The following is a 24,839-nucleotide window of genomic DNA, read 5'->3' as shown; positions in this document are numbered from 1 at the left end:
ACAGTTTCATGGATAAATTTCGGTCTTTTAGTGGGTCTGGGTCCCTGGGCTGTCTTTTAGCTCCCCTTACCCCCATATACTCCTTAGGTGAGACAGAAATGCTAGAAGCGGCTGGAGTTAGGTAACTGCCCTTCACCCTAGGTGAGATAAACAAAACAAAACAAAAAACCCCATTGCCATAGATTCCAACTCATGGCAACCCCATGTGTTACACAGTAAAACTGAGCTCCGCAGAATTTTCTTAGTTGTAATCTTTATGGAAGCAGATCACCGTTGGGTATGATTAAAACGCCAACCTTTAGGTTAGTAAAACCTGTTGCCGTAGAGTAGTTTCCGACTTCTTGTGACTCTACAGGATACAGTAGAACTGCCACATAGGGTTTCCAAGGAGCACCTGGCGGAGTCAAACTGCCAACCTTTTGGTTAGCAGCTGTAGCTCTTAACCACTACACCACCAGGGTTTCCTTTAGGTTAGTAGCCTAGTGGAAACCATGAATTCTTTTCCCCTGGAGAGTAAGCCTTTGTTATTAAGAATGCTATGGGCAAATTTCAAAATGGTTACTCTACCACCACCACTATAAGACATAAGGGGATTTTTCTTGGCTTTTCACCATGAGAACCTGGCAGGGTTCCTGGAGTTAAGATCCATGAAAGTCTGGTGCCCCTCCTAAGACCGGGCCCCCAGAAGTTTCTCTCACATGAGTCCACACTCAGCCTCCAGCAATTTGTCAAAATTACCACTTAAGCGCAGAACCCTCTGGAAACTCTTCCCACTCTTCTGACTGGCAAACTCTTACTCCACCAGCAAGCCTTCTGTGGGGACACCCTCTCCAAGCTCTCTGTACACCCGTTACAGTGCCATGCCCTGGGTGTTGCTGCTGCTCTGTCAGTGTTCCTCAGCCCCAAAGGGTCCCCCCGGCAGCTGAATCCTCCCCTCACCTGAGGCAGAGGAGTCATGGGGCAGGCACTGTATCTCCCCATGGCCCTTTTTTCATCCTAAAGGGACACCAGGACACCTTGGCTGCCCTTGACCTCGGCCCTCTACAACCGGGGAGAGAAAGGGAGGTGTGGAGGGGAAGGAACACCTGTGCATGACACCTGCTGTTCAGGGCAGTAGGGGAAGGAATCTGGCTCTGAAGGCAGGATCTTTCAAATCCCAAGCTCCACCCTTTATCAGCTCTGTGAGCTTCAGTAAGCTATTTACCTTCTCTGTGCGTCACTTACTTCATCTATAAAACTGGTTAATAAACAGTATCTTAGGTCAGTCCCGCAGCCTCCACCACCGGCCGCCCCTCTGCCAGCAACTCCAGTGCCACCTCAGGCCGGCGGTCCTCGGGCAGGAGGGAGCGAGGCGGGCCAGCCACTGACCAGGCGGCGGAGGCGGCGGGGACCATGCCGGAGCAGCTCTTCCCGCGCACCCTGTGCGGCATCTCCGTGGGGCCCGCCAGGGGCGACCGTGCGCTGTAAGAAGTTTCCACAGCTGGAGGAAGCCTACAAGTGGAATTTGGAATTCCCGAAGTGCCTTTGTGAAAAGCTGGAAATAATTTCTTTAGAAATGTCTCTTAGTTTTCCATAGGACATCCAGAAACCATGAACAGCTTTAGTCGTGAAGAGTTTGACTGCCATTTCCTTGTTGCAGGTTTTACTGCCAAGGACATTCTGGACTAAAAAACTAATGAAGTCTCTTCTTCAGATGATGAAGATGCCTTGGCGACATCCTAAAGGAACATCGAAGATGGTTCAAAGCTCTTCCACGTGTCACCCCCTTTTATGCCGTCAAATGTAATGACAGTAGAGCCCTGGTGAAGACCCTAGCTGCTATCGGGACAGGATCTGACTGCGCTAGCAAGACTGTAACACCACTGGGGCTTGGTGTACCTCCAGAGAGGATAATCTATGCAAATCCTTGTAAACAAGTATCTCAAATTAAGTATGCTGCCAGGAATGGGGTTCAGATGATGACTTTTGATAGCGAGGTCGAGTTGATTAAAGTTGCCAGGGCACATCCCAAGGCCGAGTTGGTTCCAAAGCAGTCCGTGGCCTGCGTGTTAAATCTGGTACCTGTCTTACCCATGTAGTGCTGCCTAACAAGTGGATGGCTTTAACAAAGAGTTTATTCCTTCAACAGTAAAGTAGGCTGAAAGTCCAAATTCAGGGCGTCAGCTCCAGGGGAAGGCTTTTTCTCTCTGTCAGCCTTCTCATCAGTCTTCCCCCAGACTAGGAGCTCCTCTGTGCAGGGACCCCGGGTCCAAAGGACACACTCTGCTCCCAGCACTGTTTTCTTGGTGGTAAGAGGTCCCCTTCTCTCTGCTTGCTTTCTTTTATATCTCAAGAGATTGCCTCAAGACACAACCCAAACTTGTAGATTGAGTCCTGCGTCACTAACACAACTGCCTCACATTCTCCCTCATTAACATCATAGAGGCAGGATTTGCAATGTATAGGAAAATCACACAATACTGGGAATTGCGGCTCAGCCAAATTGATACACACATTTTTGGGGGGCAGTGCCGCACTCAGAACCAGCAGGCTTCATTTGGAATGGGCTGAAGAGCTAAATATTGATATCATTGGTGTCAGCTTCCATGTGGGAAGTGGCTGTACCAACCCTGAGACCTTTGTGCTGGCCATCTCTGATAACCGCTGTGTCTTTGACATGGGAGCTGAGGTTGGTTTCAGCATGTGTCTGCTTGATATTGGTGGTGGCTTTCCTGGATCTGAGGATGTGACGCTTAAATTTGAAGAGATCACCAGTGTAATCAACCCAGCAATTGACAAGTATTTTCCATCAGATTCTGGAGTGAAAATCATAGTTGAGCCAGGCAGATCCTATGTTGCATCAGCTTTCACCCTTGGTGTTAATATTGTAAAGAAAATTGTACGAAAGAAACAAGCTGAATCAAGTGAACAAACCTTTATGTATTATGTGAATGATGGAGTTTATGGATCAGTTCAACTGCGTCCTTTATGATCACGCACATGTAAAGCCCCTTCTGCAAAAGTGCCCCAAGCCAGATGAGAAGTATTATTCATCTAGCATGTGGGGACTGACATGTGATGGCCTTGATTGGGTTGTTGAACACTGTGACCTGCTAGAAATGCATGTGGGTGATTAAATGCTGTTCGAAAAGTTGGGTGCTTACACTGTTGCTGCTGCTTCTACTTTCGATGGGTTCCAGAGGCCAGCTATCTGCTATGTGATGTCCAGGCCAACATGGCAACTCATGCAAGAAATCGAGAGCCACGACTTCCCATCTGAAGTGGAGGAGCAGGATGTCAGCACGCTGCCTGCCCTGTGCTTGGGAAAGGGGCGTGCAACGCCATCCAGCGACTTGTGCTTCAGCCAGTACTAACGTGTAGGTGCCATTTCTCTAGGTGTTAACCGTGAGTTTAGCTTGAATTAAGGGATCTGGGGGGGACCATTTAACTTAATTATTGCTAGTTTTGAAATGTCTTTATAAGAGTAAGTTGGCACAGATACAACAATATGGAAGACTAGGAGATGGGGTCACACTTATCTGTGTTCCTGTGGAAACTATTTGAATATTTGTTTTATATGCATTCTTATTCATTTTTCAAACATGCTACTAAAGAATGCACCCAGCTGCCGAGCAAGCATTTGTACCTTGTCCAGTGGCAGAATGGGCCAAAGGCTGTGTTGTAACCTGCCTTAAAGTATCTTCAAATAAATAAATAGTATCTAGTGGGTGTCTAAGGATCCCTGGTGGCACAGTGGTTAAAGTGCTCAGCAGCTAACCTTTTGGTTCAAAGCCACCAGCTGCTCCTTGGGAGAGAGATGTGGCATTCTGCTTCCATAAAGATTACAGCCTTAGGAACCCTTTGCGGCAGTTCCACTGTCCCATAGGATAGAAAGCTGGAATCGACCGTAGTGGGTTTGGCTTTTTGTTCTACTGGGTGTTTGTTTAGTGATGGGAAAACGGGCAACACTATGGGTGATGGTTACACAACGTGACTAATGTCACTGATATCATTAAACTGTACACCTTAAAGATGCTGAATTGGGAAATGTGTTCTATTTCTACAACAATAAAAATACCTTTAAAATAAATAGTACCTAGCTCTCAGGTGAGACATTAGTGGTTCGGAGGTAGAATTCTCACCTTCCATGCGAGAGACCTGGCTTTGATTTCTTGCCAATGAGCCCATGTGCAGCCACCACCCATCCATCAGTGGAGGTTTGTGTACTGCTATGATGCTGAACCGGTTTCAACAGACCTTCCAGATTATGACATATAGACTAGGAAGAAAGGCCTGGCAAGCTACTTCTGAAAAAAATCACCCAGTAAAAACCCTATGAATCACAGTGGTCTGATCTGCAATCAATCACGGAATGGCAAAGGACTGGGCAGCATTTTTGTTCAGTTGTACAAGGGGCTGCCACGAGTCGGGGGGCCAACAGCTCTTAGGTAGGATGGCTTAAGGGAAATAACCCAATGTAAAGAAACTTTACCTTGTGAATGCTCAACAAGTGTTCCTTATTATTACTACGACGACCACGCTGGCCAAGCACCATGCCAGATGTGCCTACATCCTGGGTTCATTTAAACCATGGCCTAGCCAACAAGGCAGGGATGTTAGTCCCTCTCGTGGAGGAAGCAACTGAGGTGCAGAAAGGCAGAGCCATCTGCTTCCCCATGGCAACCACCATTCAGACCTCTTCCTTCCCTACAGTGGCTCAGTGGAGGCCCAGGGTGGGAAGTGAGGGGGGCTGTAGATTTGGGCTACACTAGGCCCAGCCCAAGGCACCCACTGGTGTGCTATGCAGAGAAGGTGGAGGATCGCAGGGGCATGGGGCAGGTAGCTGCGCCTCTAGCCCAGGCCGTGTCAGCTGTGCTGTGAGGTGAAGGAATCCTCATGTTCTCCAGAGCTCTGCCTACTCCTCTTTCCCTGGTACAGGTGGAAAGGAACTTCAAGGTTTTCCTCCATGCCAGGTGACTACAGGTCTGGGGGCTTTGATATCATATCCATCCCCACCAACTCCAGGGGGCTGCATTACTGTCCCCATTTTATATAACTCCCAGGTGACACAGCCAGGGCTGCCCAGGAGACTGGTCACAGAAAGCATCTCATTCCCCTCTCCTGGGCCTGGAGTTGAGAAAATCCCTCCCTCCAGCCTTGCACTGTGGTTCTGGCCTGTGTGCCCCTCACTGTAGTACGTGAGGCCAGTTTAGGTTCACAAGGGCCCTCAGCCATATATCTGAACAGTCACGTGAAGTCTGAAGCTTCACCTCAGCCATCTTTGTTTAAATCTCTTGGCTTATGCACAAGTGGTACAGTGCACAACCCATACAACAGCACACAGCAGCCCTGAGATTATCCCAGCAGAGTCTTTTGAGACCAGCACTGTTGACTCCACCCTCCTAAACTCTGGGCCTCAATCCTTCCCTTTTCCAGCACCTCAGGTGTCCCAACATTATCTTTAAGCCAACCTTAACTGGTTGTAACAGTCTCCTCTGGCTTCTGCCCCAAACATTTGCAGTCAAACACCTAGTAGGGGCCATCTACCTTGCAGGGGCTGCAACCTCGCGTTCTCTTCTTGGCCCCAGGCTTCCCTCAGAATGTTTTCCCAAGACCAATCCCAGGGCTTCCCTCGGCTCTTGCTCTTGACCTCTCCTTGGCATCTGGTGATCACTGGTGATCTGCCCTGTACTTTGGGAACGCTCCAGAGATTCTACTTCTCTGCATCTTCCTCCTCCTCCTCAGGAACGTCACCTGCCCTCCCTCAAGCCAAGACCTCAGTCCTTGCCACTGCGCCCTGTCTGCCCTCAGCCCAGTCCTGCAGATCTATTTCTTCAGTTGCCCTCCTTTCTCCATCTACCTCCATGAGGCAGGATGAAGCAGCCCTCCTGGGGAGATCGGAGTCCAAGCCCGACAGGGCCTGCAGGTGGCCAGACTGCCCAGAGGGGCACAGAGGGAGCGCTCTGGAATCCTACAGGCCTGTGGGGGCACAGGAACCTTGTGCTTTGGGCTTCTCCTCTCACCCGGAGCTTCCCGTGGACGTGTTGTCCCCAGCCCTGCACCAATTCCTTGCCAGCTTAGAATTCAGAAAGGTGTCATCTTTTCCCCATCCCCTACCCCTCAACCAAAGGTGACAAACTAGTGGCCCACAATACATTTTGTTTGGTCTGCCATATTTTTTGAAAGTTTCAACTGCTATCTTTTAAAAATCAGAAGATTTCACTTAAGGATCCAGAATTCTGGTTTCTTTTGAAAAAACAGGAGATCTGGCAACACTAAGTCCACACTCCTGCCTGGTGACAAACAGCTGGAGCTGAGCCTCAGCTGTCCCTCTTTGCGGGGCTTGCACCCTGGTTTCTGGAGTTCCAGCCCTCCCTGCGTCTCAGTCCACTGACATCAGCTGCCTGGCTTCCAAACTGTGTCTCTGCCCAAGGTGGCTCAGAGCAGAAGGGCCAAAACCAGGCTGATCAGAGATGGTCCTGTTCAACCCCGCTGGCCCAGGAACCCTCCCACCATGCTCAGATCTGAGCATTTGAAGGAGGGTGAGTGGGGCAGGCAGACAGCAGGGTAGACAGTCCCAGGGGGCCTCACTCCAGCCTCTCCCCATCACTGTTTATTGCTGGTGGTGTCCAGGCACAATGTATGTCCTGGCCCAGCTCTGCCTGCCACTGGGCTGGCTGTCGGTAGCTTCAGGCCACTCACATCCTATGGGAGCTGGCCTGGCCCAAAGCCTTGCACTGGGTGAGCAGCAGTGTAGCCTGCAGGCACAGGCTTTGTACTGTCCAGCCCACTCAGCCGAATGTGCACCAAGGGGTGGCAGCCTGATCGCAGTCCAGCATGATGTTGAGGACCGTGCAGGGGGCTCCACCCACAGACAGCGCTGTCCGGGCATCCACACGGTACCGCACGGTGCTTAGGCCTCCCTCCCGGTCCACCTTGAATTGCTCCTAGGGAGGAATGGAGGGGAAGCATGCACTCAGGGTTTCTGGGGGTCAACTGTCCATTGATCCTGCACAGCCGTGTCCTCAGAGGTTCTGTGGTCCCCACTGAAGAGGAGGAACCCAAAGCTCCCAGAATGGGCGCCCATGCCCATGGCTACAGCCCACTGGAAAGTAGGACAGCAGGGGTTCTTGTTGGACTAAATGCTTCCTGGTGAAGAGGCTGTTTGAGTGACAGGGCCTCTGGGATTCTGGCACCTTTGTCTGAGCTGACCCCACCCTGGCCTGGATCCTGAGGTCTCTGTGACCCACAGTGCCCAGGGTGCCCCTAGCGGCCACCAATGCAGGACATGGCGCCCAAGCAGAATGCCCATCAACTGACCAAAGGGCAAGCAGAGGAGGTCAGGCCGCATAAGCCCCAGGAGTGCTTGGTGACTTGCTTGGGCCAACTGGTCCCACATCACCACCTACCCGTCCCCAGTGAGGGGCCAGCCAGCACCTGTTTTTGAGCTGCAATGCGCTTCTGGTCCCTCTTGCGCCAGGCTGGGTCATGCAGGTGTTGAAATGTCTTATACCCAGTTGTGATTCCGGAAGGGCGGAAAAGCTAAGGAGATCAAAGGAAGTTAGTGTCAGACAGCTCCTCCCTGGAGCTCTGGCCTCAGCACCAGCACCCTGGGGTCCCACAGCCTACCAGGGAAAGAGTCAGGGGCCCACACTCCCACTTTACAGAAGAGGAGACAGAGGTGCAGAGGGCAAGGGACAGTTAAATGACCACGAGTCAGGGTCAGGGCTGGGATTGTCTCCAAACACCCAGAACTGCACCTGAGGAAGGAGAAGGGAGGCTCAGGGTCGTTACTGCTGTGATGGCTGAGGGAGGCGGGGCCCAGGAGTATTACCTGGAGTCCAGCTCCTTTAATGCGGCGGTAGAACTCGTCATCCTCACGGCCCCAGCCCCAGAAGCGGTTGGACATGCCGTTGCACTGACAGAGACAGGCAATGTCACTTGCCTGTCCTCCTGGTGCACAGCATGGTCTCCTGTCACTCAGGGGCACCCAGCCCGCGCCAGCTCATCCAAAACACCCTCTCCTCCTCCTCCCCTTGTTATTCTGAGTGAACACCCAGGGGTGTGCATGGCAATGTAGTCTCTGCTGTTGTGGCTCCCCCAACCTCTGCAGTAGGCAATTGGGGAAAACAGTCAGCACACCCCAGCCTCTTTCCCTTTTCTAATGGGGCCTTGGAATTGTACGTGATGATCAACTTCTCAGAAACTTCTGACTAGCCTAAGGAGCCCTCTCTGGGGAATGGGCTGAAGGGCCAGCTCTTGCTTGAGAACTACCCTCCCCCCATACTCCCATTTCTCTGGGGTAAGTCTGCCCAAATCTCTTCCTGTGTGTGAGAGGGACAGGAGGGCTCTGTGGTCAACACATTCTGTCACCTGGCTCAGGGGCTCAGTTCCAGCCACAGCTTGAAGAGAGGAGCAGGACACCTTGGCCCAAGCCCCTCAGTTCTTCCCACCCTGTGACTGATACAGGGACAGGCCCAGGACATGAGTCAGACCAACTAAGAGCCAGTGTGACTCAGTTCTAGGCTCCTGTTTGGGTGGTTGGGAAAGGGGGGGATCTATCTCCCAGCAGACTTGAAGCTAGAGGGACACAGGTGGCAGCTGGGACAACCATCTTGCACCCTCAAGTCTGAAAATGAACTCAAGAGAGGGAAGGTGGGGCCGAGATGTGGAAGGAGAATTGGGGTCTCGGGGACACTGTCTCAGGCTGGGCAAGCTGCACTGAAGCCAGACCCCCACCTCCCACCCAGACTTCTCAGCCTTGAGAGCCAAGACACCTCCAGTTTCCTTCAGCCCCCCAGGAAGGTGGCTCTGCTGCACAGCCCTGACTGCTGAGCCCTCCCTGCTCCTCTTGAAGCTCTCTGGCTGCTCCGGGCTCCCTGCAGAGTGCCAGCGAGGGCTCCGTCCTCCCAGTGGCCTCCCTTGGGCAGGCGGCTCACCAGCTGGTAGTGCTGCTTGGAGAGCAGCAGGATGCCGCCCACGTAGGTCTTGTAGTGGTAGAGAGGGTGAAGCTCCGGGGAGGCCACGTGGAAGGGCCCGGCCTCAGGGAAGCCGTAGTCCAGCTCCTCATTGAGGGGCAGCAGGTCCACGTCGTGCATGGCAATATAGTCTGTGCTGTTGCTGCTCTCCAGGAAGCCAACGTTGATGAGTGCCGCTCGGTTAAACCTGTGCAGGGTGGCTGAGGCTGGGCACGCAGGGGCGAGCGTGTGCACCACACTCTCCCCGTCCCACCCTCCGGGGGAGCCTCTTCTTCACGGGGCTCTCCCCGGGACTCCCTCGCACCAGTGCTGCCTCCACCCTGACACTGACACACCTGTCTCTCCATCCATCCCACAGGCCTGTCTTGAGCACCTACCATGTGCCACAAATTGTTCAGAGCACCAGGGACACAGCATGAAAAAACAACGTCCCCGCCCTCCAGCAGCTTACAGTTCAATAGGAAAACCAAAAAACCAAACCCGTTGCTGTTGAGTTGATTCCAACTCATAGTGACCCTATAGGACAGAGTAGAGCTGCCCCATAGAGCTTACAAGGAGCACCTGGTGGATTCAAACTCTTGACCTTTTGGTTAGCAGCCTGAGCTCTTAACCACTATTCCACCAGGGTCTCCAGTCTAACAGAACGAGACAAAAATAAACCAACAAATGTGTAATCAGCTCGATGATGGTAAGTGCTGTGGAAAGGCCGAGAAGGGTGAGAAGGGTCAAGCACTGTCAGGGATGCAGGGCTGTCAGGGAGGGTCATGGTAACAAGGTGACATGTGAGTGGAGGCCTGAGGCTGTATGGGATAAGTCGCAGGAAATCAGGGGGATAGGGCCCCAAGCAGAGGAACAGCAACCGCCGAGGCCTGAGACAGGAGTAGCCCCCAGTGTGGCTGGGCAGAGTGCGGGAGGGGAGTACGGCGGGGAGGTCGGAGGTACCGGTGGGCTGTGCAGGACCTGGGGGGCGCTGGCAGGCTCCTTTAGCCCACAGAGGTGGGGGCCCAGGGAGGGTTCTGAGCACAGGCATGCCATGCTTTGACTTCAGCCATACAGGCTCAGTGCACCTGGTGTCTTAAGAAAAGGCTGCAGGGACAAGGGGGAGGCAGGGAGACCCGCTGGAGGCTGCTACAACTGAGGCAAGTTCATGAAGGCAGTCATGGAGGTGATAAGAAGGAGGCAAATTGCAGATGGTTTTAAAGTTGAAGCCTAGTGGATTTGCAGAGGAACTAGACTGGTGTGTGACTGAGGCTGACCCCGAGGTTTTCCGGCCTGAGCTGCTGGAAGCGCTGGCTGGAGCGGGGACAGAAAGCAGTAATTCAGCTCTCACCTTATTAAGCGTGAGTTGCCTCTGAGGCCACAAGAGGGGCTGCATGGGCAGCTGGGTGCCAGTTCAGAGCTCAAGAGAGAAGCCAGGGACTCAATGGGACCCCCAGGAAGAGACTAACTAGGAAACGGGGGATCCTAAGCACCGAGCCCCACGGAGCACCGATTTTGAAAGACTAGGGAGATGCGGAAGCAGCAGCAAAGGAGACGAGAAATGGTGGCCAGTGAGGAAGGGGGAGAGCCAGAGAGTGCTGTCCCAGGGGTAGGGGAGGTCCTTTAAGAAGAAGAAATCCACTTGGCAAATGCTGCTGGCAAGTGGATGGGACGAAGGTGAGGATGGGCCTGAGAGCCGATGGGGAGCAAAGCCTGAGCAGGTCAAGAGAGAATGAGGGAAGGAAAGGGGTGGGAACAAGGAGACACTGCTCTCTAGGAGTTCTGCTCCAACAGGGAGCCAAGAAAGGGGGGAACCTGGGAGCAAGGGGGCCACTTTTTCCTTTTAGATGGGAGCTAGTTTGTACGTATGCATGCTGATGCAAATGCTCCAGGAAGAAGGAAGAACTGAGCGTGCAGGAGGAAAAAGGGTCGACTGCTGGAGTGACGTCCTTGAGGAGTGAGGGGGCTTGGGTGGGAGCAGGCACGGCTCATCCTCAATAACGGGCAGGAAGCTGGATGTGTGTACAGACACTGGTAGGTAGCTGCAGGGATACTTGTGAAAGTTCTCTTCCAATTGGTTGTATTTTCTCAGTTAAACAGGAAGCAAAGCCACCAGTTGAGAGTGAGGAACGAGAGGTGAGGGGAAGGTGGGAAATGGCAGCTGTGAAGGAGAGGGAGAGCCGAAGGACAGAAGAGTTAGGTGACCAGCGTACGGATGCCTTCCGGTAGCGGTGGTCATAAGGGGGCCCAGCAGTGAGGCTGTGCGTGTGGATGGTTTTCTCCAGCCATAGTCGGCTGCCCGGGTGCAGGTGTGCAGTAGACAGAGTTGGATTCAGTAGGCTGGGTCTTGCCAGGCAGGAAGGGGAAAGGGCATTGAGGTGTATGCAGGGTGTGATTTAATGTATGTAGACTCATGGCCATGGAATCAAAGTCAGGTCAGGAAAAAGTATGGACTGGAGGGAGGGTGGTGACATGTGAGGCATCTGCAAACTAAAGGGCCTAGTGGGGTCCCAGAACCGGTAGAGTCCCTCTTCCAGAGGGAGGGCTGGAGGGAAAGGAGAGGAGGCTGGAGTATGAGATGCTTGGACTGTGGTTGTCAAGGGCGTAGTCTCTGGTAATGGCAAGTATTTTAGGGTGATGGCAGCTGTGAGCACCTTGACCCTCCCTTTCCTGAATCCCCATGTCCAATCCATCAGCAAGTTCTGTCTCTATTCCCCCTCACTACTTCTCCCACCTTTCCTTCCACCACTCTGGCCCAGCCGCCATGGTCTTAGACAACTGCACTGACCACTAAGTGGCCTCCCTGCTTGCCCTCTGTCCTGGCATAATCTACTGCACATACATTAGCCACAGTGAGCTTTCTAAGATGGAAATCAGATCAGGGCCCTTCCCAGCCTCAAACCCTCCCTTAGATTCCCATCTCCCACCCTCCTGCCACTGCCCATGGAAATGCTCCCAGCCTGAGACACGCCGAGGCTGGCCTGCTGCCGGGAAAGGGAGCAGGCCTCGAGAAGCCAGGCAAGGCCAGCCAGGCAAGGCCAGGCCCTGGAGAGGAGGCACTGGGCCAGAGGGGAGTGTGAAGGTGGCCCCTACCTGAAATGGTCCACTTGGTTGAGCACATAGATGTGGTGCTGGATCTTCTTCCTGCTCAGGAAGCGATGCAGGTGGGGCACGAAGACCAGGAGCTCCTCGAAGCGCTCGCGGAAGGGCACCAGCACTGCCAGGCGGTGGGGACCCCAGGACGGGTCTTCTTCCCAGTGCTCAGGAGGCAGCTCTGGGGGGCAGACCCGAGGTGGGCCTGGGGTCTCCTGCCCTTGTCCCCTGGCCACCTGGGCCACGTCACCTGAGCAGCTGAGCTGCAGCCAGAGCAGGGAGAGGAAGCCCAGTAAGAGACAGGCAACGAAGAGGTGGAAGACAGAGCATTTCCGGGGCAGGCCAGCGGGAAGCAACCTGGACCTGGGACAAAAGCAGGCGGTGGGTCAGAGGGCAGGGCCAGGCCCCTAAGAGACCCCTTCCTGGCCTCCCCGAGAGTCAGCACACGTGGCCAGCCCACCCCAAGTGCCTTGGAGTTAGTGCAGAAGCAACTTCAGTGCTTTTGCTCGAGCCACTCCCTGTGCGTTCGAATCCTGCCCACCTTTCTAGCCCGGCCCGTGCCACTCTACTCCCGGGAAGCCCCATCACCACTCTCAAGTCACAGAACTGTCCCAGTTCCTCAATGCTTTCTCTGTGAATCCTGGTCAGACCACGAGCTGCCTGCATGCAGAGCAAGGCTCCTCTGTCCTTGCACTCTCCCCTTCCCAGGACAGTGGCTCCATGTCCTGAGCCCATGGCAGGAGCACCACCTTACAGACATCCAAGGCACTCCCTTCCAAAGCCGCGCCCCTGCAGATCCACCCCAGCAGAAGCCTCAGCTTCATCCTGCTCCTCAGGCTTAGGAGAAAGACCCCAAGACAGGCGTGGGTGGTGGCATCCATCCCAGATGTAGTCACCAATACTTATGCTGGGAGGATCAGAGCTACCCCAAAACTAATGCAAGACCCACGGTGACAGCGTTAGTTCCCTGAACAAGTTTTAAAGCTTCAGACCAAGAGGCAGCCCATGTGACGAGAGATGAGGGACAGAAGAGGGGAAGAAAGATGAGGGCTCGGGACAGCCCCAGCTCGTTTCAGAGACTAGAAAGACAGCTGAGCATCTTGGACATTGGGGTGATGCTGGGAGAGGCTGCCTTTTAGGTTAGAAAGTACAAAGAATTCACCTGATTCCTCTGCCCTTCTCTCTGGAATTCCTGAGGATGCTGAAACAGGAGCTGAGGAACCCAAGAAGAGGAAAGCTTCCTCCACACTTTCTCTGAAATAATCTGCAAAGGGGTCAACTTTTTAACTTCCAATTGGCTACCAGGTCCTGAAGAGTCTACCCCCTAAACCCCACTTTGATCATGAACAGCACTCCTCTGTTTACAAGGTGGAGTCCCTGAGTGGCACAAATGATTAAGAGCTCGGCTGCCAACTGAAAGGTTGTTTCAAGTCTACGCCAACGTGCCTTGGAAGAAAGGCCTGGTGATCTATTTCTGAAAAATCAGCCATTGAAAGGCAACTGATTTGATTTGTTTATTTGTTTACAAGACACAGGCCAGACTCTTTGGCTTGACAGTGAAAGCCCTTCGTGACCTGGCCCTTCTCAGGTTGCTCCCTACTGACCTGGGGCTGTCACACTGTGTGACACCCGTCATAGTCCTTCCTGCTCTAGCCCTCACACAGACTGCTCCATCTGCCTGAATTGCCCTTCCTTATCTGCCTGGAAGCCCCCACTGACCCTCAGGACAAAACTCCAATGTCATTGTCAGCACTGCCCCACCCAAACACCTCTCTGGGCTCCCTCCCATGGGCATCTGGTGCTGCCCTCTTTTAAGCACGATTGTCTTCCACATTAGGTATCCCGGGGCTCAGACCTTGTCAGATTCACTTCTGTAGCCCCAGCCCAGGTCAGACAGTGAGGGCATGCTCATTTGCTTGGTAAGTTAGAGGATGAGTCAAAGCAGTCAGGGCATGCTTAAGGCCACACACTAGAGCCAGCCCAGCTCCTACCTTTCTCTAGAGGCGCACGTGCCAACCTGTAAGCCAGCAGCCCTGAAGCCAGGCCCAGGTCCCACACGTAGGACTTCTGACTTACCCCCCACTGTGCTGTGGTGATGCTTTCCACTGGGGAGGAGCAGAGCCCAGTCCTGGGAGTGACCTGGGAAGGCTGGAACCTCTACAGATTCTCCCTTGCCCTCCAGGCTCTTTCTGAGGGTGGAGTGGAGACCAGGGAGACGGACATGGGGTAATATCCCGCCTTGAGGCAAAGGAGCAGTGACCATTAACCAGGGCATGGATTGGGCATTATCTGCACTTGCTGTTCCCTCGGTCCACCTTCACCTTCCTTTGGGGATCACGTCCCCACAGGCAGCCTCATCCTGTGCCCCAAGGGCCCAAAGCGCTGAGCACCTTACCAATTCTGCAAGACGGCAGGCACTGAGAACAGCTGTCCTGGTGCCACCTGGTGGCAAACTCCAAATCTGCAGTCCCAGCACTCCCAGGCCCAGGCCACCCAAGCTCTAAGGGGCAATTCAAACCAGGATGTGTCTCCTTCACCAGTCTGTGCCCAAGGCTAGGAGGAGGAGGATTCAAACCCAGGCAGGCTGGCACCAGAGCCACCACTTTTAACTGCTACACTGGCCAGCATTTGTTGCTTGGGTCTTTGTATTCCTGTATGAAAGGCACAGAGTTGACATCAGTACATTTTTCTGGCTATCATGTTCCAGAGGTTTATGGAAAGGGATCGGGAAATGGAAATGTTCCTCCATTACTTTCCTTTCTTCCCTCATACAAACCCTAGTGATACAAGGTTTGAACATTTAGCTGTTCTAGTTAAAGCACCCCAAAACTGCAAGATGACTGGAAGACAAATGGCACCTCATCTGTGCCAGACACAGTGTCAAGGGCTTTACATACATGATCTGCTTTCATCTTCAGACAGCCCTGCAGAGTAGATATTATGATCCCAATTTCAGAGATGGAAAAGCAGAGGTCAGAAAGATTAAGGGCTCCGTTCCTGGTCCCCTGGCTATTAAAGGGGTTCCAGTCCTGACTCCGAAATCCATGCTTTCTATTACATTCCTGTCTTATTTCAACAAGAAGTCTGCAAAAGCCCCAAAAGTAAAGAGTTGTGCCCACTAAGTTCCAGAAGCTTTTGGCACCTGGCAAACTTAAAAGACATAAATGGAATGAGGTGTCATTTGCTGGGTGGAGAGCCACTATCAGGTGTTCTGCGTGAGAAGTTTTCTGGGCATATCTCAAGACTGAAGTGTTGGTGTCCCCCTAAATCTAGGCAGCCAATACCTTTGACCTCACTCTGCTTTAATGGGAAACATCATTAGATGTGGTCTGGGCCAAGTTCACATCTAACACACAGAGCAGGCCCCTCTGAAATATAGCTGCCCTAGAAATGAATTTGTGCATGTGTGCAGGGAGCCCAGAGCATGCCAAGAAATGACCAGCCAGCCAGAGATACAGAGTTTTCGTCTGTTCGTCTGGGTGATCATCAAAGGTTGGGGAAGCACAAGGGAGAGAGCTAGGGTCTAAGGCCAAATGGATATAATGAGGAAGGCAGAGATCAGGGAAACGGGATAAAGACCCTCAGAGACGCAGGGGCAGACACACACATGCCAACGGAGTCAGAGACCCGCAAAGAAAGACAGGGAGCGGCCAGTGGAAAAACACAGACACAAAGAGACCCATAATGCGAGAACGAAGCTCGGAGCAACGGAGACTCGCAAAGAAGGGCAGAGACCCCCACAGGAGGACAGAAACTCACAAAGAGCGGTCAACGGAGACCTGCAGAGGCAGAGACCAGCGGAGTGACGGAGACCGGTGGAGACGGAGGCCCACAGGGAGCGAGGCAGAGACCCAAACAGAAGAAGCCAGCGACCCATACGGAGAAGCACAGAACCGCAGACCCGCAGAGACGGAGACGCGGCGGCCTCGGGCTCGGAAACTCCGCGGGGCCGCCCGGGAAGGAGCACCGGGGAGGACAGACCCCGGGCCGGCCGCCACCGCTCACCTGCCGTCCTCCCAGGGCAGCTGCGCCGCTTTCCGCCGGGAGGGGAACATCGTCGGGGAAGGCGGCGGCGCATGAGGCTCAGCTCCCAGCCCCGGCCGGCCGGCCTCCCGGGCCTACGCGGCGCCTCCGCCCCCAGCCCCGCCCCGCCCCGCCCCTCGGTCCGCCTGGTCCGCCGCTCCGGCTGCGCCGTCAGCTCCCCGAGCCGCCGCGCGGAAGGTTCTGTCCGCAGGGGAACCACCCGTCTGCCGCTTCACTACCCAGCGGACTCCTAGCTGCCTCCGAACCCGCTGGACATCCCGAGAAACTGAGGCCCGAGGGAGAGTGACTGGTCAGAGGCCACCCAAAAAGTCACTGGGCTGGGACTGGAATCTAGATTCCAGACTCCCAAACCAGTTCTCTGGGGTGATCTGCATCTCCCTTCTCCCAAAGGCGGGAAACATCTGGACATCCCAGCTGTCAGCCCAGATGAAGCATACTTCCTCTGCAACTAGCTTGAGGGGAGGGAAGGAAAGGCCCAGCTCAGGGCTCATTCTTGGGTTCAGCCTTCACCCTAAATAGTAGTTAAGAGCCGGGCTCTGAAGACAGGTTGACTGGATTGGAAACCTGGCTCGACTGCTTCAGTAGTGTTTTGGGGCAAACCACAATCTCTCCGGATCTGTTTCCTCACCTGGAGATACATGTGGTTACTGTTCTACATGATTGCTATGAGGATTACAGGAGAAAATGCAAACACACGTAGTACAGCTCTGGACACATAGTCAACGCTATATAAACGATAGCTCTCATCCAGGAGAAGGGCCTTCCATGGAGCAAGAACTAAAAAAAAAAAAGAACTAAAGAAGAGAGTAATTCCTTCCTGTCACGGTGGGAACTTAGGCCCCTCTGGGCCAGCCTCCCACCTGGGAAAAGAGAACAACAGAGTTGTTAGACTTGGTCTCCCTTGCTCTTCTAGGCAAACTAAGTTTCATAGTAAATAGTTAATATCTATTGAGTTATTAGTCCCTGGGTGATGCAAGTAGTTTGCACTTGATTACTAAAGGTTGGCAGTCTGAATCCACCCAGCAGCTCCATGGAAGAAAGGCCTAGTATGCAGCTTTCATAAAGAATGCAACCAAGAAAACCCTATGGAGCAGTTCTAGTCTATAACACATGGGGTCACCATGAGTTGGAATCAACTCAAGGACAACAGGTATTGCGTTCTTACTATGTGCCAATCATTGTTCTAAATTATTTACTACTGTTATCTCATTGAATCCTTATGAGTTGTTGCTAGGTGCCATCTAGTGGGCCCCCAACTCAAGGCAACCCTGTTGTGATGCATAGTTTTCACTGCCTGATTTTTCAAAACTAGATTTCCAGGCCTTTCTTCCTAATCTGTCTTTGTCTGGAAGCTCTGCTGAAAACTGTTCAGTGTTAGGGCAACACACAAGCTTCCACTGATGGGTGGTGGCTGTGCTTGAGGCACACTGGCCAGGAATCAAACCCAGGTCTTCCACGTCAAAGGCAAGAATTCTACCACCACTGCCCCCCTAACCCCACTTTAGAGATTAGGCAACTGAGGCACAGAGAAGCAAAATCAGGATGTGAACCCAGGGAGTTTTGTTCTATGACCTCAACCACTGTGCTTCAGAGAGGACTTCACTATGTGTGGGGAATTAACCATTCCCAGCCCATATTCTTCCCTCTTAAGCCCAGAAGCCTAAAACCCACTCCTCCCTGTTCCTGCTGAACTCTCCCAGGGCACTTCACCCTACAGCAAACCAGACCAAAAAACCTGTTGCTGTCAAGTTCATTCCAACTCATAGCAACTGGATAGGACAGGGTAGAACTGCCCCATAGGATTTCCAAGAAGCAGCTAGTGGATTCAAATTGCTGACCTTTCGGTTAGCAGTTGAACTCTTAACCACTGCGCCAGCAGGGCTCCACCCTAGAACCCTGGCAAATCCAGCCTAGGTTTGGCTAATGACAAAGGCCAGGCTGACCCCCTACAGAGAGCAGTCAGGGAAGGTCAATGATGGATGCAGGGAGGTGGGGCTGTGACCTGACAAGCACAAGCCCACCTTAAGGAGACAGCCATCTACCAGTCCAGCTAACTGTTGCTGCGCCAGGCTGAAGCCCCACTAGTGTCAGATCTGATTCACCTCAAGAAATCAGATTTCACATAAAAATTCAAATTCTTAACTAATTAAAAAATGTAACATCCACAGTGATGCCATGCTGATAGTACCCTTGATATAATGTGTTAAGAATGGCACTTTACCTTCCAATACCCCATAATCTCAGTTTAATCATGTAAAAAACATCAAATTCAATTGAAGGAAATTCTACACAATATCTAACCAATAGTCCTCAAAACTGACAAGGAAAGTCTGAGAAACTGTCACAGCCAAGAGGAGCCCAAGGAAATATGACAACTAAATGCATTGTGAATGGGATCCTGGAACAGAAAAAGGACATCAAAACTAAGGAAGTCTGAATGAAGTATGGGCTTTAGTAAAAAATATATAATGTATCAATACTGATACATTAATTGTAACAAAAACACTATACTAATGCATGATGTTAATAACAGGGGAACTACTTTTGCAAAGGAGTCCCTGGGTGGTTTAAGTGGTTTGCACTCGATTGTTAACCTAAAGGTTGGCAGTTTGAACCCACCCAGCAGCTCTGTATGAGAAAGGCCTGGTGACCTGCCTCCGTAAAAATTACAGCCAAGAAAACCCTATGGAGCAGTTCTATTCTGGAACACATGGATTGCCATGAGTTGGAATTGAGTTGATGGCAACAAGTATCTGCAGTGTTTCTGTAATTCTAAAGCTGTCCTTTAAAACAGAACACCTAAGTGGTAACATATTCTCAGATCCCATCCTTCCAGTAGGGCTAAAGCAGTCAAGCAGTCCCCAAACTTTTCTCATCCCCAGTCTCCCGCACACTGCCAGTGCAGTAGAATGGGGTTCTCTTTATATATGGCCATTCTGGCCCTGAGCTTGTAGTTCTGCTAAAATGATTTGCTAGGCCACAACCTTGCAAAGGGACTTGACAGTTTTCTATGCAAATAAGGTACATAAAATCCTCGTGGGAACTGGTCAATCACTATGCAAATTAGGTAGCTGTAGCCTACCAAGGGGATTAGTTGGTTCATGTTCTTTGTTGGAGATGTAAGCTTACAGAAGGGTTAATCCCACAGCAGCTGGGGGGGTCCTCACCACCATCGAGAGCTGGGAATGGTCCGAGTCCCTGTGCTGAGAACCGCCTATACCCAGGAGTCAGGGTTCTAACACTGAAGACAGTGCACAATGGCATGAGAAGGCGAGATGCCCCAGCAGTGGCACCAGTGGCAGCAGCACAAAATGGCAGGAACCAGGAGACCTGCACAAGATGGCTTGGGTGGGCTTGCTGGCCCAGAGTGAAAGAGCTAACTGCCTTTGGGCAGGAGGCTTGCCGGTGGAGTAGTGTGCCTTGTCAATGGAACTAAAGAGTTTTGACACTTGCCTAAGCAGGGCAACGGCCAAGAGGAGGCTAGCATGGCCGAGAGAAGACAAACATGGCTGAGAGAAGGGCCTACTAGCCCAGCCTAGAAGCGTGGCCTGCCAGCAGGCATGACCAAGAAGCCAAGAGCGGTCCTGACTGACAAACTGATCCTGTCCTACATTGTTCCTAAAACTTTCAAGTTAATCCTGATCCTAAATTGTAGCCTATTACCCAATAAACCCCGTAACTGAGTACGGTCCCTGAGTCCTGTATGACAATTGCCAACAAATTACTGAACCCAGCAGAGAAGCAGACAGTGCCACGGGGAGGCGGCTGGTGTCAGAATTGGTAAAAAGGTTGGAGAGAGGATGTACGTCTGACCTCCACTTCATAGAAATCAGCTTTAGACTGATAATGGTTCTTCTCCCTCTCATGAAGTTGGAGGACTTCTGAGCTACTAGCACATTACACCCAGATTAACCTCCTGTTAACTGTATCTTCAGGGGGTTCTTCCACTCCTACCTGGGGCTCAAGGCTCTTCCAACTCTAACCCAACCCTCCCTTCCAGCTTCCTCACAACCCTCTCCCTACCTAACACAGAATGTTCACCCATCTCCATACAGCTGATTACCTCTGCTTCCAACCATCACTGCCCTGCCTTCTCCTTCCATCAGAATCCTTCCTCTCCTTCAAGTTCCTTGCTGAAATCCCTTGCTTGCTTAAGTCCATCAATATCCTCACCCCAACAGCCCAGGGACTTGTCCTTCCTACACCTGCAACACTGCTCTGCTCAGTGCACACCAGGTTCCCTTACTGGCACCTTTCTGCAGCACCCACGATGACTCCATCCACTGACTCTGGAAGAGTTGCGGGGGGGGGGGCAGAGTACCTCACAAGAGAGCTGGTACAGAGGAAATGGTGTGGATTTGAGACCCAAGACAATTCACCTGGTGGTTGGTCTTAGCAAGCCCACTACTCCATACAGGAAGGAAGTGGGGGGAGAATGGCAAGAATGAAACTTATGGATGGGGATTCATCTTGGAATGTGAAGTCTTTGCCCATTGAGAGAAGTGACGTTCCCTGAAGCACCTCAGTGTTGTGCCCACTGGCTACAGAGTAACTTTACAGTGGACAGGAAGTCAATTTTTTTTTTTTTAATTGGGAAACCAACACAACAAATTTAGACTTGTTGAAACTAAGATCCTGCAGGACCCATCTCCAACCAGCACCAAGGCCTGTTTGATTTGATCCTGGTTCCTCTGACCCCCCAAAAGACAAACCATGTGAAGAAGTCGGGGTCAGCCTCAGGGCCACTTTTCCACACTGCCACCCCCTCGATCCCCTCAACTGACACACACCCTGGATCAGCAGGCTGGGTGTAGGGCAAAGGAGGGAACAGTGAGGATACCAAGGTGGCAGAAAGTCAGTCATGCCCCAACCTGCTCAAAGTCCCCAGTTAGCAAAGGAAGACAGAAGAAAGACTGGCTTGCCCACATCCCTCCCCCACCCCTCCAATCCCAGACAGTAGGCCCATATCCCCGATCAGTAACACTGTGACTCTGAGATGTCATTGGGGCTCTTAGAGGTTTCACCAGCCCCTGAGTGATTACTGCACAGGGCCCAGAGCCCAGGGGAGGGGGCAGGCATTTGCCCCACCACCTGCTAAGTATCAGCTAGCCAAGCTGCTGCCCTCAGCTTGTGCCTGGGGTGCCTGCAGCCCCTTGCCCCCTCAGAGCATCCAGGACTGGGAATAGTCCTCCTGCCAGAGAGGATCAGTTCCAGGAGGTCCTTTCTCCCCCAGCCAGGGAGGAAGGATGGCCTGTAAAGCCTGGGATGGCTACACAAGCTTCTTGGCTTCAAAGAAGCTCTTGAGGTGCCGCATCTGCCAGACGCCAATGGCCACGAGTATGAGGGTCTGCAGGATGGACCACCACAGCACGCGCTGGTTGGTGCTCTCGCTGGTCTGCCGGAAGCGCTCCTCCCGCCACTGTGGGAGGGAAAAACAGAAAGGAAGCCTGAGTTGGCTGGGCCCCACCCAAGGCTGCTAAAGCTGCTGGGTTCCCAGCCCCTGAGGATATCCAGGCCCATCCAGCTTTGCCCAGGTTCCAACCAAATGCCTGCGAAGAGCCACACCACCCGCCTATAGTCAGGAATCACCTGGGGACTGTCTTCACCCCAACCAGCCAGGTGACTACAAGCAACCCCCTCATTATCCTAAGTCTGTTCCTCATCTGTGAGGTACAGGCCCCACCTGGTCCTGCCCTGGTGCCTCGAGAAGAGGTAAAGTAGTTGTGACATCACCCCACAGGACAGTGCTGTCCTAGAGCACTCAGGGGTGGACATGCTCTGAGCTCTCTGCTCAGCTGTCCCAGACAGCACCTTGAAGATTGTGGGCACAGGTTGCAATTTGGTGGCCCAGGGGCTGGATTTGGCCTATACGTGCATTTTGTTTGGCTCACACAGTGTTTTAAAAATTTTAATTAGTTGCCAACATTTAAAGCCCAGTAAGATTTCAAATAAAAAACTGAATCCTCTTGAAAAACTGGAAGATCTAACAACCTGGGGCTGGCATTTCTGCAAGGTGGCCCTCAGCTGGCACTGAACAGTAGGGGCTCCCGTTTAGATGGTCACTGTCTTACTGATCCCTATGATCACAGGCTCTTGGACACAGGTTAAGTTTTAGATCCTGGCCCTGGGAGCACCTGAGCCATGGAAACAGCACCCAAAAGTGCTGGTATCACTCTATCACCTACTGTGTGATTTAGGGTGATAACTGCCTCTTAGAGCTGTGTCCTCAATAACAAAGTGGAGTCAATAATACCCACCCCACCTTCTAGTATTCCAACGAAGTGGTAAAGATACACAGGTAAGTCCTTTCAGGGCTTCATAATGTATCTCCCAGGTGATCCAGTGGGCAGCTTCTGGGAAGAAGCCCACTGCTCCTGGCCCAACCACTCACCCGCTGATAGTTCTGCTCTTTCTGGATCTGCTCCACTTGTTCAACCAGCTGTCTCACTCGTAGTTGCAACTCACTCAATTTGTCTTTGGCTGCAATTTCTGCATAGTCATTGGCGTGTTCACCCACCTGGATGTCCAGGTGAACTCTCTGGGAACAGACAACGGAGATCAGGGGAATCAGGGTGCCCTGCTCCATCCTCCTGCCACGACTGACAGCTCATCTCCCAACTTCCTTGCTTTGTTCATTTAGCCAACCCTGACTGTGGTCTCCTCAGTGTCCAACCCTGTGGGCTCTGGGCGCACAGGCAGGAACAATAAGCTTTGGCTGATGCTCTGACTGAGGGATATACAATAAGCTCAGCAACCGTATCCTGTGTGCCCACAGGAAACTCAGTCTTCTTAGGAGACGTGAAATCCCACATATTCATCTCACACCCACAGTACCACCAGTTCCCAGTCCTGGCCAGGACTAGAGACTGAAACTGCTAGTCCTACATGGGTCTACTTACCAGCATGCCTCCAGCAAAGAGGGAGAACTTGGTGGAATTGGAGTGAAGACAGATCTGATGCTCGCCAGGGGTATGGGAGGTGAAAGTGAACCTGCCCTCAGAGCCATACTGCCGGGCCAGGATGACCTGGAGGAAAAGAAGGGGCTTCAGTGAGTGTTACCACAGGCATGTGTTGGAAGGAAACAGTGCTTAAGGCCCTGGGTGCCATAAAAGTTGACGAGCAGTGCTTTGGGGACCTCACAACACTGAAAATTCCGAAGTTGCTCAGCTGTAGTTGCCAAATGCTTGTCTGAGAACTACTGGGGCCTGGGTGGAGATGCTGGTTATCAGTTTGCCAGACAACCCCTCCTGGGAAGGACTTTTCTTTATCAGTACCTCAACGTCTTCTAACTTGTGGTGAGCTGGGTTTTTTTTTAATGAAAGGTGACAGGAACAAGGGTTTTGGTTTTCTGTTTGTTTGAATAACTTTGTCAAAATTAAAAGCTGCTCATTCTTTTTGGAAAGTACCCTGTTTCTAAAATTCCAAAGTCTAGACATCACTGCTTTAAAGCTGACAAAAACCCCTCGATTTCCATCACCACAGTTAGTCTCCCCACCACACATAGAAATAGGTGTATTTACATCTCACCGACCAAGGAAATAGGTGAAGAAAAGTAACTAACTTGACAAAACTATGCACCAGTCAGTAAGAAGTTGAGAGGAGCAGCTAGCCCGGTAGCAGCCCAAGTTTGGCCTGGAATGAAAATCCAGGATCTTCCCACAACAGCAACTGTCTTTTCCCAGTTGAGTAGATGCGGAAACTAGGCGAGGAAGTACCAGCGCCTGCTTGGCCCGGCGCGGAAGTGCAAGGCGCAAGGCTTGGCGGGGTAAGGGTAGGCTCACCTTGTCCTCCGGGTCCTTGACTTCCACGAACATGCCAAGCCCGGGGGTGGCCGGCTGGTATTCCTCCCGCTGCTTGTCATACAGCTGCGTCCGGTAGTTACCTGGGGGGAAGCGGGGAGAGCCCTGGTCAGAGGAGCCCGAGGTGGCTCTGGCCCGCGGCCGCCAGGACACGCGAGGTCGTCTCCCCCCAGCTCTCGAGACCTGACTTTCCCAGACCCCCAGCGCCAAGACCGCGATCTTCTTCCAAACTACCCTCCTCCCCCCGCACCTATGACCATGGTCTCGTCCGGAATCTCCTCAATAAAGCATTTCTTCTCTGTCTCCCCGATGTGGAAGTAGAGAGCGCTGCTGCGGGCGGCAAAACACAGTAGCAGCGGAAGAGCCCGCACCACCTTGCCCAACCCGGCTCCAGGCCCGGGCCGGATAACCCGCGCGCCCTGCTCCGCAGCCATCTTGCCCATGCAGCTGCAGTCAGCCGCGCCACGTAGCCCTGCCGCCGCCGCGTGGCCTGCCGGGACCGCGAGTTCGACCGGACGGACTACAAATCCCGAGGTGCCTCGCGGCCTTGGCGCGGCAGTCCCTGATTGGGGCGCCACTCGTACCTGAGTCCGAGTTGGGGTACGCAAAATTGCAAAATTTTTTCTGTTGACTCTTGTCGCGGCCGGGCGACTGGTGATGATTATCAGCGTTTTACAGATGATGAATCTAAGGCGATTTCTTTGAGGTTGAGGAGCGAATTTCGAGCAGAGGCAGGATTTGAACCTTAGACGCCTAATTTTCCTCGGCACAGCATCTGTCACTCAGAGTTTGCTTCTGTTTTTAAAAATGGAACTTTAAAATACTGACATAAACAATGCAGGAATTTATCCTGGAAAAAAAAAAATTCAAAGAGCCCAGATCTCTCCTTACCACTTCATTGCTCCCAAACTCCATCCACTCCTTAGAGGTGACTGCAGTTATAAATCAGGTCTGCATCCTCCCAGGT

The 24,839-nt window shown here is 52.5% G+C and overlaps 2 protein-coding genes and 1 pseudogene across 4 annotated transcripts; 1 reads left to right on the top strand and 2 right to left on the bottom strand.

The window, feature by feature from the left end:
• Positions 1 to 1,590: 1,590 nt before the first annotated feature.
• LOC126067279 (ornithine decarboxylase-like) lies at positions 1,591 to 3,360 on the top strand (annotated as a pseudogene).
• B4GALT7 (beta-1,4-galactosyltransferase 7) lies at positions 2,898 to 16,155 on the bottom strand. 3 transcript variants are annotated; one of them, XM_049874442.1, is made up of 7 exons: positions 16,035 to 16,155; positions 13,192 to 13,293; positions 12,030 to 12,392; positions 8,919 to 9,144; positions 7,814 to 7,897; positions 7,417 to 7,521; positions 2,898 to 6,926 (listed from the first exon to the last, which is right to left on the bottom strand). In XM_049874442.1, the coding sequence occupies exons 1-7, from the start codon at positions 16,082 to 16,084 to the stop codon at positions 6,771 to 6,773; spliced, it is 1,086 nt and encodes a 361-aa protein (XP_049730399.1). In that variant the 5' UTR covers positions 16,085 to 16,155; the 3' UTR covers positions 2,898 to 6,770. The 3 variants fall into 3 exon arrangements, with proteins under 3 accessions (XP_049730399.1, XP_049730401.1, XP_049730400.1); XM_049874443.1 differs by having other exon boundaries at positions 6,801 to 6,926; positions 7,814 to 7,932; XM_049874444.1 differs by lacking the exon at positions 13,192 to 13,293.
• A 2,174-nt stretch (positions 16,156 to 18,329) lies between these two features.
• TMED9 (transmembrane p24 trafficking protein 9) lies at positions 18,330 to 24,340 on the bottom strand. The gene is made up of 5 exons (XM_049874441.1): positions 24,123 to 24,340; positions 23,855 to 23,955; positions 22,973 to 23,098; positions 22,465 to 22,611; positions 18,330 to 21,492 (listed from the first exon to the last, which is right to left on the bottom strand). Exons 1-5 carry the CDS (start codon positions 24,313 to 24,315, stop codon positions 21,343 to 21,345), a joined length of 717 nt encoding a protein of 238 aa, XP_049730398.1. The 5' UTR covers positions 24,316 to 24,340; the 3' UTR covers positions 18,330 to 21,342.
• Positions 24,341 to 24,839: the final 499 nt, after the last annotated feature.

This window comes from Elephas maximus, chromosome 2 (assembly GCF_024166365.1).
Source record: "Elephas maximus indicus isolate mEleMax1 chromosome 2, mEleMax1 primary haplotype, whole genome shotgun sequence".
Lineage (NCBI taxonomy): Eukaryota > Metazoa > Chordata > Mammalia > Proboscidea > Elephantidae > Elephas > Elephas maximus.
The sequence above is the reverse complement of the archived record's forward strand: the minus strand, read 5'-3'. Positions and strand labels throughout refer to the sequence as shown.

Excerpts from the sequence above, each read along its gene's own strand:
- B4GALT7 (XM_049874442.1), bottom strand. The coding sequence starts at position 16,084 with ATGTTCCCCTCCCGGCGGAAAGCGGCGCAGCTGCCCTGGGAGGACGGC. Across the intron at positions 9,145-12,029 it reads AACCAAGTGGACCATTTCAG|GTTTAACCGAGCGGCACTCA; the intron begins GTAGGGGCCACC and ends CACCCTGCACAG. Across the intron at positions 7,898-8,918 it reads CCAAGCAGCACTACCAGCTG|TGCAACGGCATGTCCAACCG; the intron begins GTGAGCCGCCTG and ends TGTCTCTGTCAG.
- TMED9 (XM_049874441.1), bottom strand. The coding sequence starts at position 24,315 with ATGGGCAAGATGGCTGCGGAGCAGGGCGCGCGGGTTATCCGGCCCGGG. Across the intron at positions 23,956-24,122 it reads GGACGAGACCATGGTCATAG|GTAACTACCGGACGCAGCTG; the intron begins GTGCGGGGGGAG and ends GCTTCCCCCCAG. Across the intron at positions 22,612-22,972 it reads TCTTTGCTGGAGGCATGCTG|AGAGTTCACCTGGACATCCA; the intron begins GTAAGTAGACCC and ends GTCTGTTCCCAG.